The sequence below is a fragment of the Sinocyclocheilus grahami genome, unplaced genomic scaffold (genome assembly GCF_001515645.1).
Source record: "Sinocyclocheilus grahami isolate Dianchi unplaced genomic scaffold, SAMN03320097.WGS_v1.1 scaffold834.1, whole genome shotgun sequence".
Taxonomy (NCBI): Eukaryota; Metazoa; Chordata; class Actinopteri; order Cypriniformes; family Cyprinidae; genus Sinocyclocheilus; species Sinocyclocheilus grahami.
In genome coordinates, this window is record NW_015506013.1 from 323,351 (window position 1) to 338,938 (window position 15,588).

The window sequence follows — 15,588 nt, forward strand, 5'->3', positions numbered from 1 at the left end:
ATTTTTTTCATATCAGTCGATATCGATAATTATCACGGTAAATGTCAAATCTTTAGTTCTCTTTTTTGCTCCAAAGTGAAAGTTGTAGAAACCAGACCATTAATTTTCCTTAACAAAATAAATATCTAAATAGAAAAAATGTATTTCTTAGTTTCTGCATGTTCTAATGAGTGATATTGTTTCAAATCAAGAAACAGGTTTGTGGGTTGCCTGATAATATTACTTTTTGTCTCTTAGAAATGCACATTTGATAGTAGCTTGAGTTAGGACACAGAGGTACATTTTTGTTCATTATCAAAATCAGTTAAGATCTCTAAAAATGGTAGCAACCTCAGTTTTATATGGTTAAATTTATTCTGACCAAGTTTTAATTAATTAATTAATTAATTAATTTTTAAATTAAGCATCGGTCTCCCATGTTAACATACATTTAAACCACGATAAACACCGTTAGAACCACATATATAGCACCTCAATACCATGGTAAAAATATAACTATATGGTTTTTAGGTAGCCTATTTGTTTGAAAAACAGTAGTCTAAAAACATTCAGTATAAATGCACACATGCTATAGCTTAATCACAAATACATACTACAATTATATACCATTACTCCTTTAATAAAATTCAGTGTGAATATCCCAAATTTCTGCCACAATACCATGGTGCAGTGAGTGTTACTACAGTAAATCCATGGTAAATGATGGCGATTTGTAGATTGAAAAGCCTTCTGACTGTCGTTGCACACAGTGTTTCTCCTGTTTGGCTTTAAACTAGTTTAAATCACAGAGTCATTTGTGTTCATCGCTGAATTCAAGCGCTTCACACTGGATCTCACAGCGCTGCTTAATGCTTGCGTGACCGAGTAAACGCATCTGCTCTAGTGAGCGATTCAAATGAGTCGCGCTGTTGCATTCCGCTTTTGGCGCATAAACATTATATGGAACATTTATCGAACTCTTCATATCATTTTATCGAGGAAAATTATATCGCGATAATTATCGAATTATCGCCCAGCCCTAAATTAATTCACCTTGGCTGTGGCATGTTCTGTGACAGCTGCACCGATTGGTGTAAAGTGATGTCTCATCTAGGGTCTCATCTAGGGCAGACAGAGTAGGAGTTGCAGCATTTTCTGTTTTGTCACCTGCTTCAGTTGGAGTGTAAACAGACTGAGAGATCTTGAGGCAGGTGCTCTATTATAAGATATGAATAAGATATAGGTGGCAAATAGGTAAATGTGTGTAGATTTGCACTGTTTGTTTGCTTATGTGCCTCAATTGGAGTGCAAACAGTAAAAAATCTTGAAGACGCACTCTCTATTACTACGGAACTTCTAAGTGGCCATGCATAATTTTTTTCCCTTCTTGTTTTCTCATGATCACAAATTGATTTTCTTGTGATCTCGACATAACAAAAGTTGGTTTTGCATGATCACAGCTTTATTTTTGTCGTGATCTCGACATGACATAAAAGTTGATTTCTCGTTATCACGACTGATTTTTCTCGTGATCTCAGCAGTGAATGGGGGGAGATAATTTTGCTGGAAACGCAGAAGTAAGCTGTAATTTTGTTTTATTTGTAACTCTTTGTTAGATACATTTATAATTTCTATAATATTACTACTACTACTGTTACTACTAATAAAACAAATCTCTGGGGACAAATCTCTCTCCCCCGATTTAGGATTTTTTTGCCCCTGATTTAGGATTCCGTTTCTCTAATTAGCTGGGGATGGACATGCTCTCAAATTAAAGCCCCCAACAGGACTGTGCGAAGAATACGCCGGGGACTTTTAATAAAACTTTATAAAATGTAAATTCGTGTCCCACATTTGGTTTCTAGTAGGGATGCACCGATACCACTTTTTCCAGTACTCGCCCGATACCGATACTTTTATTTTTGGTACTTGCCGATACAGAGTACAGATACCAATATTTTTATTGCATTTGTACATTTTTTAAATATTGGGTACAGAAACCAAAAGGGTATGTATAATGTTAGTTGGTTAACTTCATTTATCAAATAGATACAAACCAAAATTTATTCAGACACCTTCAACATTTCTCACATTACCACAGTTTATTTGCTATAGTTTAGAAAATGGTAATAAAATATGACAAGAACTCAGAGTTAAACTGTGTCAGAACAAATTCATCTTGATAATGCTAGATAATTTTGATAGAAAGGTATGTAATAGATTACAATCAACCAAAATAATTCAGACAGCTGTTAGTATGACAGTATTTACACAACTAGCAATACTTAGTCGGGCAACCCTTAGCCTCAATGACAGCCATTTTTGGGTATGATTTGTCACAGTTTACTTTATTTTGCTATCCTCACTTACATAAATGAACTAGTGTCCTGCACCCACTAGTAAAAAAATATCAAAAATTATATCTGGTCTCTGAATCATTTTTGGTTTGACTGTATATCCTTCGGTTATTTTCACACTTAATTATGCCCATTAAAATGTATTTTACAAGTTTTTGTTACTTTCACTGTTCATTGTTTTGCTCTGTGGTACATCATCTTTAATTTAATAGCATTAGAGCTGCTCCATTGCAGCGGCTTAGTACTGTAATCACGCGCTGTGCTGTAATAATGCAGGGAACCACTTGCTATAAATCTCCTAACAATGATATTTTCAGAAATAGAAGTCGCGTTTTTTCATCTGAAACGTGCTGCGATTTATATTCCAAAGTCACTCATATATTGTAGAAGCACTCAAGCAAAAAAACACGCGCAACGCCTGCACGTGTTTGTACTGATGCAGAATAGTACAGCCCAGCGCATTTCACACAGGCTGCTAGATTCACTTTCGCTAGAAAGTCGTGTATGCCTAAGGTTGAAAATAAATTATGTTTATAGTGAATGCCCCTATAAATGGTCTTATTTTTACTATTTCGTTTTAATTCAAATGATGCGTGTGCTAAGTGAGCGAACATCAAAGATCACACAACAGAATTGCGCGCGCTCTCTCTCTCGCTCTCTCTCTCCCTACCGTTAAGTAACTTGTGCATTGTTTTACTTACTTGTTTTTGACATATCCGACCGAACTACAAACTTTCCAGTGATGTCTGTGAGAAAGGTATATTCACTCGACAAGCTCGTGCATCTGCGCCGCCTCGCGCTCAATCCACTCAGCGTACTTTGTTTATCAGCTCGCACACATCAGCTATACAGGTGTTAATACTGAATGTTTAACATTATATTCATTGCATACATATACTTCGTAGTAGACATCCATAACTCTTTTGTGCTGTCTGTTGTCAGTGTTTCTTTGTTTGAATATGGCGCTTATTACATGCTGTGTGGTATCAGCGTTTGGTATTGGGGAATTTTAACAAGTACGAGTACAGGAGGCCAGTATCGGGCCCGATACCGATGCCAGTATCGGTATCAGTGCATCCCTAGTTTCTAGTAAGGGTGAGCTTTTCAAGAGCCAGTGTGAATACATCTCGATTTAAATTAAAAGAGACAAGATAGTGTATGCATGTCCTGACGTTTTATTACTATCCAAAATGAGGCGATGTGAACATTATGGAGCACTAAACAACATTCGCATGAAGTGTATGTTTAATTCATACTCAAAGCCGGAGGGCGCTCTTGCACAGAAAGTCCAAAACAGACTTCGAAGTAATGTGCCCGGAAATCCCTAATATGAACAAAGACATCCAGCCATCGCTGTAGCTAAGCTGGATAAAAAGCAGAAACTTTTTGACTGATGGAACACGAGGACAATAAATGGCTATATGAATAATCCAGTCCTAATTGACATATTAGCAGAAAGTATCCCCTAAAACGGCATTCTAAGCACGCTCTTCCCCCGTGTTATGCGAGTAGGGAAGCTTGGTGAGATACCTCGCTCTGTTCTCAGAGAACCGGGGTTACGCAAGTAACCTAACATTCTCTTTCAAACAACCGCTCAGTATCTCACTATAAGAATGATATAGCCAACTCCAGAAACGCATGCTTTCCGAAGCCACCGAACAGACCCGGTAAGAACGAAAGATAACCTTTCAATTCTCCATAGAGCCAGCATTGAGAACTGCATGAGCCATAGAAGGCGCAGTGACATCCAGATGGTAAAATCTGATAAATGTATGAGGGGAAGCCCAACTTACGCTGCACAAATATCTCCTACCGAAATCCCCTTGAACAATGCCCACAAGGTAGCCATACCCCTTGTTGAATGAGCTCTTAAGCCCGCTGGGGAATGAAGACCCATATATGTATAGGCCAATTCAATCGCCTCCACCATCCAATGGGAAAGGCGCTGTGAGGAGATCGGCTTACCCTTACATTGAGTGGCCCATGAAACGAATAACTGATCATTCTTCCTGAATGATCATGTCCTATTTACATAATAGCTTAACGCTCGTACAGGACACAAAGTGTGCAATTTGCGCTCCTCCTCCGAAGAAAAAGGAGGGGGGTAAAAGGCACGCAACTTCAAAGCAGAGCAGTTATAAGCTGAATTACTGACTTTGGGAACGAAGGCCGAGTTAGGCAGCAACGTAACCTTGATGTCATCCAGACTAAAATCCAGACATACCCGATGAACCGACAAAGCATGTAACTCACACACTCGCTTAGCTGAGACTAAAGCAAATAGTAAGACCGTTTTCAGAGATAGGAGCTTAATGTCAACACTCTCCAGAGGTTCAAATGGGGCTTGGATTTAAAGCATTCGTAACCATGGATGATGATAGAACCATGATGGGACCAGATGCTTAGATACTGGTCTAAAACGCTTCACCCCGTTCATAAAACGGCATATTAGAGGGTACCGTCCAACTGAGACTCCCTCGAAGCCTACATGACAAGCCGAAATAGCAGCCAGGTAAACTTTAATAGTAGAAAATGCTCTCCCATTGTTCATTAAGCTTTGTAAAAAGCAAAGTACATCGCTCACCACGCACTGAGAAGGAATGACTCCTTTACGAGTACACCAGTCCTCAAATACACACCATTTAAGGCCATACAGTGAGCGTGTTGATGGAGCTCTAGCACTCTGGATAGTGTTTATAACCTCCTGCGGAAGCCTGAGTGCGTATAAATTTAACCCTTCACGGGCCAGACCCAAAGATCGACTCGTTCCGGGTGTGGGTGAAATATCTACCCCCCCGATTGCGACAGCAGGTCCCGGCACAATGGGAGCGGCCAGGGCTCTCCCTGAAGGATCTGGACAATCTCTGCCAGCCACAGCCTCCCCGGCCAACGAGGGGCTATCAGAAGGAGAGATAATCCGTTTTCTCTTACTCTTTCCAGGGTGGGAGACATTAGACTTAGCGGAGGGAATGCATAAAGCAACACGTTCGGCCACGGGTGTGCCAGCGCATCCACACCCAAAGGCGCATTTTTGTCCCTGAAAGAGAAATACAGCGGACACTTTGAGATTGCCTGCGAGGCGAAGAGATCTACGGCAGCCTTGCCGCACATCCCCCAAATCTGATCCACCACCTGTGGGTGGAGCACCCATTCTCCGTATAATGGGTTGCCCCTTGACAGGACATCTGCCCCTACATTCAGGACTCCTAGTACGTGCTGAAGTGCTCCGCGCCCCAGACAATCAGTTTGTGCGCTAGATTGTGCAATTGTAACGAACGCGTTCCCCCTTGTTGATTGATATATGCCACCACCGTCGTGTTGTCTGTCCTGACCAGAACATGAAACCCTTCCAAGAATGGGAGAAAATGTTTCAGGTCCAGAAAGACTGCCATCAACTCCAACATATTTATGTGAAGTTTGCGAAGCTGGGGCGTCCAGTGACCGTTTACCGATCTGCCCTGAAAAACAGCCCCCCAGCCCAACAGATGCATCCGTTGTCACTACTTTTCTCAGAGACACCCCCACCAAGGGAACCCTTGTCTGGAATAAACAGGGATCTCTCCACTGATGAAGAGCCATCACGCACTCCGCGTGCATTCTCACTCTGCGCGTGAGGTGCCGACAAGGACACAGACGTCTCGCTGCTACCCATCACTGGAAGTCTCTCATTTTCAGCAAACCTAGCGGGACCACGGACAGCGACGAAGTCATCATGCCCAAAAGGCGGAGACAGGTCCTGAATGATGCCAAATTTCCCTTGCGAAACTGGGCCAGGCACTGATAAAAGGCCATTATCCTCCTTTCCGAGAGCATAACGCGGTATGCCACAGAGTCTATTCGTAAGCCCAGATACTCTATCTCCTGAGATAGAATCAGCTGGCTTTTGGCATAGTTGATTCTGAACCCCAGACTTGTTAGATGAGACGTGAGCATCTCTGTGTCCCGTTCCGCGTACTCCCGCGAGTGAGCGCAAATCAGATAATCGTCCAGATAAGCAGATGAGATGAGCCCCTCGTGTCTCAGCAGTGATAACACTGTCTCTATGCACTTGCTGAACACGCAAGGAGCGAGGCTGAGGCCAAATGGAAGAGTAACAAATTCGTACACTTCACTCTGAAAGGAAAACCTCAAATATTTCCTGTGCGCAGGATAGATGCTTATGTAATAATTTACTTAGTTGTAAGGGAATTAATCATTATTAATTCATTCAGGTTTATTTCTAGCTCAGGATTTAAAAGAACTCGATCTGAGAATTCGAGGTCCACCTGATCAAAACTGACTTTGACTTTCAATAGTTTATACTTTTATCAGCTACTACTGTTTAGAGCACGCAGGTCCATTATTGGGCGCAAACCCCCGTCTTTCTTTGGAATTAGAAAATAACGGGAGTAATAGCATTTCTGAGTTTCCCCCACTGGAACTCGTCTTATAGCTCTTTTCTCTAAGAGGGAGGATATTTCTGCTTCTAACACCCGAGCTGAATCCCCATTTGCTAAAGATGCTATGACCCCGTTGAAAGGAGGAGATTTTACAGCGAACTGAAGCCTGTAACCCTTGGTTACAGTTGCGAGGACCCACGGATGAGCAGAACACTCTCTCCAAGCCTCCTGATAAAGAGCCAGAGGGTTCAGCTGAACCGATTCCATAGATGGAGTGCTGGCGCCATCTAGTGGACAAAGAGAAGAATGGCCAGGATCTGTGTGACTCAGAGATCGATTTTTCTCTTGGTTCATTGTTATTATTTTGTTTTTGTCTCCCTGTGCCCTCGGCATTGAGCCTGGATGCGACAGAGAATTTTTTATTTGCTTTAAACCCAGAGGCTGAAGTGCTTTGTGACAATACACTTGAGAACTTGTGCTTGTACCTATCAGACCACATTCTTTTGTAGAGAATTCTGCACTTGAACTTGACAGAACATTGTGTGTTGAGGGGAAGCTGAACTGGCCTGAAAACAACTTAGAACCATTTTTCTGCCCAAACGCCACGTCTTCTGCTTCTTCGCAGGTGGGGGAACAGATATGGTGGGCTCGGGAGAGGACATCACAGAGAACCCTAGGTGCTGTCCGTCCCTCCCATGCAGAGATTGCGTCCTAGGTATCCCTCCTCTTTTTGTTAGAAGGGTTAGCGGACTTGGACTTTGCAGCCACCGCCACGAATGACTGCTTTCCCCATGGCTTAGCGTTTGAAGCAGCGGGGGGACGAGCCGCCTGCTTCGTGCTCTGGGGTTTTGCAGTCCTGGATGCATTCAAAAACCTCCTGTTCGGCGTCGGAGGAACAGGACTCGGGGGAACAGCTGAACCGATTCCATAGATGGAGTGCTGGTGCCATCTAGTGGACAGAGAGAAAAACGGCCAGGATCTGTGTGACTCAGAGACCGATTTATCTCTTGGTTTATTGTTATTATTTTGTTTTTGTCTCCCTGTGCCCTCGGCATGGAGCCTGGATGCGACAGAGAATTTTTTATTTGCTTTAAACCCAGAGGCTGAAGTGCTTTGTGACAATACACTTGAGAACTTGTGCTTGTACCTATCAGACCACATTCTTTTGGTGGCTGAGTATTCTGCACTTGAACTTGACAGAACATTGTGTGTTGAGGGGAAGCTGAACTGGCCTGAAAACAACTTAGAACCATTTTTCTGCCCAAACGCCACGTCTTCTGCTTCTTCGCAGGTGGGGGAACAGATATGGTGGGCTCGGGAGAGGACATCACAGAGAACCCTAGGTGCTGTCCGTCCCTCCCATGCAGAGATTGCGTCCTAGGTATCCCTCCTCTTTTTGTTAGAAGGGTTAGCGGATAGAGAATTCTGCACTTGAACTTGACAGAACATTGTGTGTTGAGGGGAAGCTGAACTGGCCTGAAAACAACTTAGAACCATTTTTCTGCCCAAACGCCACGTCTTCTGCTTCTTCGCAGGTGGGGGAACAGATATGGTGGGCTCGGGAGAGGACATCACAGAGAACCCTAGGTGCTGTCCGTCCCTCCCATGCAGAGATTGCGTCCTAGGTATCCCTCCTCTTTTTGTTAGAAGGGTTAGCGGACTTGGACTTTGCAGCCACCGCCACGAATGACTGCTTTCCCCATGGCTTAGCGTTTGAAGCAGCGGGGGGACGAGCCGCCTGCTTCGTGCTCTGGGGTTTTGCAGTCCTGGATGCATTCAAAAACCTCCTGTTCGGCGTCGGAGGAACAGGACTCGGGGGAACAGGAGGACGCGGTGCTCTTTTACGTGGCAGACAGATGTCAAATGCCTCGCCTGCCTTCTTCTGGAGGTCGCCCCTCTGTCTCATCGCCGCAACGGCTGGGCCGAACAATCCACTCAAATCCACAGGAGCATCGAGAAAGTCTAATTTCTCCCTGTCCCTGACACTCGATAGATTTAGCCACAGTGACCTCTCGCCCGCAATGCCAAGTGCCATGGTACAGCCGCAGCTGTGCACCGCACCATGTGAGGTGCGCAGATTGAGATCCGTTATGCTGCAGATCTCCTCCCAGACCACCGGGTTTGGATTGCCGGCGTCCAGCTGAGTGCCCAGCTCCTCCAACAATTCGGCTTGATAGGCCGTCAACAACAAATTGACGTTAAGTGCCCGCACTGCCAATACTGAGGATTTATACATTTTTTGGTACATGGAAGCAGTGATGCGTTCCATTTTCCCAGGGATGGAGGGACTAGCAGATGAAAGAGTGGTTCGTCTGTTTGGATGCAGGTGGTGAGCCACTGACTGTTTGACCATGGGAGGGTTATAGTGCCCAAGCCCTTCCATTTCACTCACATCGAGCGATGAGTATCCCTTGACGGGCACACGATGAGAAAAGGGTTTGTCCCACGATCGCTTCATCTCTGCTACACACGCCGGCAAAGCGGGAAGCAGTTGTTTCGCCGGTGGAAGGCGAGAAGGAAGCCTTTTCCTATCATAGATGTTACTTTTAACTCCCAGATCCCCAGGAGTTATGGGCCAAGAGATGCCAAGCTTAGCTGCCGTGCGCTTACAAACTTCCACTAGGTCACAATCTACCACCGTCAATGCCATGTCGCTGCTTTGCGCGCTCACGGGCCTAGACGCTTGTGCTGCAGACAGGATAGCATCATCCTCCTCATCATCTGGCTCATCTCGGAGGAGGCAAGCTAACATCTCCTCATCCTCCTCCTCCTCCCTCCGCAAGCAGCTGCTGGTCGAAAAGCGGCGTAAGCTCAGGAGACTCTGAATCCATAATATCCCCCCACGAAGGAAGATCCCGTGGGGGAGAGGGTTGGACCACCTTTGTCGAAGGAGGGACAGAAGATAGAACCGGATCGTCTTTAGAAGATGCAGCCACCTGAAGCCTTCTTTCCAATATCCTGGCCGGCATTACACGACAGTGCGCGCAACTCTCCGCATCCGCCAGCGTGGCCTGAGCGTGCTTAACACCCATGCACGCGATACACATCGGATGCGAATCCCTGCCCAAGATCATAAATCCACAAGCTGCCGGACACGAGCTCGAAGGGACATCCTTCCCTTTCTCCGTTGCGACCTTGGACCCCGACATGGTGAGTAGAATAATCTTAGCTCGCCTTAACGCGTTAGCTAGAAAAAACTCAGTAACGAGTAGAGAATCCACAACAGATTTTAACTGCACTGCGTTCGGTTTGTGAACTGAAACCTCGCAGAACATGTGCTGAAGGAAAGTCTTCATGGCGAAGAGAACAAGAATGCTGTTTTCAGGGATCACAGCCATATATATAGGGAGGGGGTGGGCTCCTTGTGAAGAGCTGTGATTGGTCCGGCCTTCGGACAGACATGGTGTAATTGGTGCTTCCATAGTCTATCACGCCTGGGGTGTTTTCCATAGTGAGATAACGAGCGATTGTTTGAAAGAGAACATTAATAGCAGTAGATAACGATTAATATTTATTGATGAACCACTCTAAAAATCAGCCTATTGATAACTGATACCAACTGGCTTGCTAACTAAATAGCCAGTGCTAACCTGAGGTCATTTTTAAATATAAAGTCCAAATATATTTAGTCAGCCACCTTGTTAGATTACATTTTATGGAAAAACAAAGGATGCGATGCCCCATGGGCATGTTTTACCCCAAGTGGTTCGGGGCATTTTACCCCACAGACTACTTTTGAAAAAAAAAAAAGTAATTTCAAAAATATAATTATATTTTATACTATTCTCATATCATACATAACTTTGAAGTTCTGCAAAACAAGCTTTAAAACACTTTTGTTTCTTATTGCTGAAAATGTGATCACTTAACTTGATATTCTTTTCTCTTATAGGTATGTCACCAGTGTAAGCTTCGCAGTGAATACTTCTACATCACTCTTGTCAACGTAGTCCATAGCAACAAGAGAGAGGTATCCTGACTGTATCTAGAGGTTATTTTATTTTATAACAGTAGGGGGGCATTTTACCCCAAGGGAGCGTTTTCACCCACTCTACCTTACTTTTGAGGAAGAAACATTTGAAAAGAAAATGCCATGGTGTTCAGAAATAAATCTAACACTATTTATAGATTTAGAATACATTCAGATGGCTGTAGGCTAAACTGTAGAAATGGTATGTGTATAATCAGTCGCCTCACAGCAAGTAGGAATTATAGCAATTTTAGAATTACTGTAGGAATAATCATAAAAGAATTAAGATGCAGTTTTAAATAGAGCGTCACGCTGCAGGATGTCAACTTTACAAGTATTTTTGTGTGAAGGGTAAAATAAGAGAAAGATAAATTCCCTTTAGTTGTTGCTAGACATCAGGTGAACATTATTTTATGAGTTTATTTACCCTTTAAAATGCATTTTAAATAGTGCAAGAAACTTGGCAATGTTGCTGCTCTCCTATTTCAAATCCGAACGAATAATATGTGACCCTGGACCACAAAACCAGTCATAAGGGTCAATTTATTGAAATTGAGATGTATACATCACCTGAAAGCTGAATAAATAAGCTTTCCATTGATGTATGGTTTGTTAGGATAGGACAATATTTGGCCGAGATACAACTTTATGAACATCTGGAATCTGAGGGTGCAAAAAAAATCTAAATGCTGAGAAAATTGCCTTTAAAGTTGTCCAAATTAAGTTCTTAGCAATGCATATTACTAATCAAAAATTAAGTTTTGATATATTTACAAAATATCTTCATGGAACATGATCTTTACGTAATATACTAATGATTTTTGGCTTAAAAGAAAAACCAATAATTTTGACTCATACAATGTTTTTTTTTGGCTATTGCTACAACTATACCCCAGCGACTTAAGACTGGTTTTGTGGTACAGAGTCACATATGTTACTGATTCAAGCAGGTTATCCTCTTAAACAATATTGGCTGAAATCAGATAAAACTGAACCTGCTTTCAATGAAAACTAAATTTGTTGTTTAAATCAACTATGAAGACATGAAGATATTATTCAAAGACCGAGTAACCATTATGCATACATCAAATATGAAATGAAGTAGCATTAATTTATGGAAAACAGACAAACATTTTATGGTGCTGAAAACATGCTTTATTAAATCAGTAATTCATAAAACTCAAGGAGGCTGAATATATGGGTAAAACTACATGTATTCGTTCTAATAAATCAATGTGCAGGGTTTTACATCCATGTAATTTTTCTTTTCTTTGCACAGCACATGAAGTCTCTGTGGTACATTGCTTGATGTATACCCTGGCTGCGGACAAAGTGAGATTCTACTGCTAACACACACACACACACAAAATATAACCTAGCAATCCTCCAAGAGTTGGCACAGCTTCTGCAAGGAAGCACTTGAATTGATTTTACAATGAATGGCCAGGTGATGTTACTTTCATAAAATCAAAATTCAAAAAGTCTGTTGCCAGAAACTGTGCACAAACATTATCATTAACTCGCACAATGAGCTTGTCATTAAATTGGCGGTATGACTTAATCAGTCTGAACACAAGGCCTAGTCGCCCTGCTTACATGAGGGTAATGCAAACAGCACTCAAGGTCTTATGTTCAAGTCATAAATTCTTGTGTACTGCATTACTGCACGCACAAATGTACAGTGCATAACTTTGTCTCTCTGATTTTAGTTAACTTCAACAGGGAGCCTCTCTACCTGTTGTGCACAAACATTATCATTAACTCATTGTGCTCGCACAATGAGCTTGTCATTAAATTGGCGGTATGACTTAATCAGTCTGAACACAAGGCCTAGTCGCCCTGCTTACATGAGGGTAATGCAAACAGCACTCAAGGTCTTATGTTCAAGTCATAAATTCTTGTGTACTGCATTACTGCACGCACAAATGTACAGTGCATAACTTTGTCTCTCTGATTTTAGTTAACTTCAACAGGGAGCCTCTCTACCTGTTGAGGCAATCTTAAGACTTCAACTTATTGTTGAGGCACATAGTTTTGTTTCAGGTTTAACAGGGTATTTGTTCCATGTGAAACTTTCTCCTGATAAACATTTAGTTCCATTTGTTAATATTGTCATAAATAACAATTCATACATTTTCCATAACCGGTAAATTCGGCTATATACATTATGTACATGTCACAAAATGGTGCTGAACTTCTGATCATAATTATCCAATATGGTACATTTTATAACAACTTTAGACTTTAGTCTAGTTTGGCATAAATTAATGTCAAGTTTGGTAAAAAAAAAAAAAAAAAAAGTTAATATTTACAAGAACAGAAATTCAGGTCTTTATCAAGAACAGAGTATTTTTTTTTCTCATTCTATAAATAAAAAGGATTTGAATGAGGGAAATGGGGTGAGGATTGTATTGCTATTATATAATTTTTTTTTTTTACATCCATCGAATCCTGACATTGACAGTAGTGGTATCAAATCCAAACTCGTTAAAAAGTTTTAAGGTGTATGCACCAGCATCAGTCTCTTTCACTCCACTTATAACAAGAGTGGTAACATCTTGAGAAGTCTCAATCTGCAATCGCCCACTCTCTTGCTCCTTGCTGGATAGTGTCTTCCCTGAATGTGACCATTCTATGCAAGGGGTTGGGTCTCCAATGAAAGCACAGGCTACAGTCAGGACCTTCCCTGACTCAATACTGATATCTTGAGGAGCAGCCTCAATCTTTGGTGGTATACCTGGTGAGAGGACAAACAAATTAATCTGTTATTATGCTGATAATAGCTCTGCCGATATTGGGTTTGTTGAACTGTAAATGTTTTTTGGCGAAGATGCACAGACTTTCCATCTCACCTTTGTGGCCATGAGAAATGGCTTTGATGGATGACCCCTCAACATGCGAGTGACTGGACAGTGCCATCATACTGCTGGAGCTCATAGCTATCATTCTTTCAGAAGTCATGGAGGTCATGCTAGACGCTGACATGCTCTCAAATTTAACCTCAGCCATGCTGGAACTGCTGAAGGATGTCTCTTGCATTTTTGAAACCGCATGCTTGGCAGAATAACTGCCCTGCATGCTCGTAGCATCAGAGGCTTTCTCCACAATTATCATTTTGGCAGGTTCCTCAACCAGAGCTGTGAGAGTACAGCAAATACCATGACATTAATGCAGTTTATTTCATAAAAAGGTACAACAGGCAATTCAAATGGTGCAACTGGCCTCTGTTTCCTGTTTGAAACATTTGGGAATATTTAATGTATAGTATACTGGAACATTTTTGACAGCATTGGTATTACTAAAATAAATAATGCTCCAGTTGTACCACTTTCAGATTGTACCTTTAAGGAAATTAATTTGGTAATGCAAATAAAAAAATACAATCTTTTGATTATTTTGACTTCATTCTCAAACATTTTTGTTAAATGAATCAAGCTATGTGGTGCATGGCTAATGGGTGGTAAAAATGTTTTGGATATTTAAGTCCTTGAAAATTCATGCTGTTAACATGTTATCACTATGCCGACTACATTCATTTATATTATATGGTGCCTTTTTATTTTGTACTGTGGTAGTTAAATTCAGTAGGTCAAAATGCAGTCCAACAATGTCAAAAAGATCAAAAGAACAGTCCCATTTGTAGAAGGAATTGTTAGATTTTGTTAGCTTGAGTGGTGAGCAGAGATAATTAGTTATAATTAGATATGTGTTCTTCTTGGACATACATGTTTGTTTTGATCATGCATTTAATGTAATGGACAGGGTGCTCATACTAGGTTACTATAGAGTGTTAATTTTTTCTTAGAAAGAGATCACTTACTGAGGACATTCAGTGATGCTGTTGCAGAGCACTGTCCAAATTTGTTCTTTGCTTTTACTGTGTATTTTCCGCTGTCTTCAATGGTAGCGTTGTGAATCTCAAGTGTGTACACATTCTTAGACCGGCTCAATTTCATGTTCGATGTAATAGATATCTGCAAAGTTGAAGGGAAATTCAAATAAACTTAACAGACCGCTATGAGGAAAAACACAAATAAACTGTTTTTTTTTCTTCCCCGGAAATATAATGACAAGCTACTCACTACTGAATTATCCTTTAGCCACTCAATTTCAGGAGAAGGTTCACCAGTGATTTCGCATGTAAATGTGACATTTTGTCCCTCGTTTACATTCTTTGAGTGTGGTTGCACAAGGAAACTTGGTGCATTTGAGCGCATTGCACTGACGGTCATGTCAAACTGGCACTTGACTACACCATGTTCAGTTTTGGCCTCACATGTGAGAATTCCCTGGTCATGGTGGCTGATGCTTTTAATTGTCAGGGTGTGATCATTTCCTGACACACCGTATCTGTAGTTCTCTGAATTTGATAGCTGGGCTCCATTCAGGATCCATTTCACATCAGAGGCTTCAGGGATGTTTGCTCGTAGCGTAACAGTCTGACCTTGACTCATAGTCATTTGGGATTTTGATGCTTTAATTTCTGTAAAGGACTGCACTTCCTCAAAAGCAATCTCCTTTTTCACTATTTGCTCTGTCATCTCTGCTTTCTGTTCCATGCCAACTGTCGTTGTCCGCGCTGTAGCGGAAAGAGTAGTTAATTTTTATTAATGCACAACTGTATGTGCAAAATTATGCTTACTAAAATCATAATGTATTTTGAGTGCTAAATTGAGCATTACAATACCTTGAACGGTAACAGTGCAGTTTGTAGTAACAGATCCAGCACTGCTTTTGGCTGTACATGTGTATACTCCACTATCAGAGACATCAGCTTCATAGATTTCAAGATGTGCTGAACCATGTTTTTCAAAGATTTCATATTTTCCACCTTGAGAGAGGTTCTGTGAGAAAAAATGTAAAAATTAAAGTTAGTAAATCCATTCATTATAATATATATATA

The 15,588-nt window shown here is 41.7% G+C and overlaps 1 protein-coding gene across 1 annotated transcript in view; it reads right to left on the minus strand.

Annotated features, from left to right (window-relative positions):
* Positions 1-12,892: 12,892 nt before the first annotated feature.
* Positions 12,893-15,588, minus strand: part of LOC107562703 (titin) — an 11,302-nt gene continuing 8,606 nt past the window's right edge. The window contains exons 8-12 of the mRNA XM_016247394.1: positions 15,373-15,529; positions 14,768-15,264; positions 14,506-14,659; positions 13,538-13,822; positions 12,893-13,422 (exon numbers count right to left, since the gene is read on the minus strand). Of these exons, the coding sequence (XP_016102880.1) occupies positions 13,121-13,422; positions 13,538-13,822; positions 14,506-14,659; positions 14,768-15,264; positions 15,373-15,529 (1,395 nt within the window). The 3' untranslated portion in view covers positions 12,893-13,120. The remainder of the gene's footprint in view (positions 13,423-13,537; positions 13,823-14,505; positions 14,660-14,767; positions 15,265-15,372; positions 15,530-15,588) is intronic.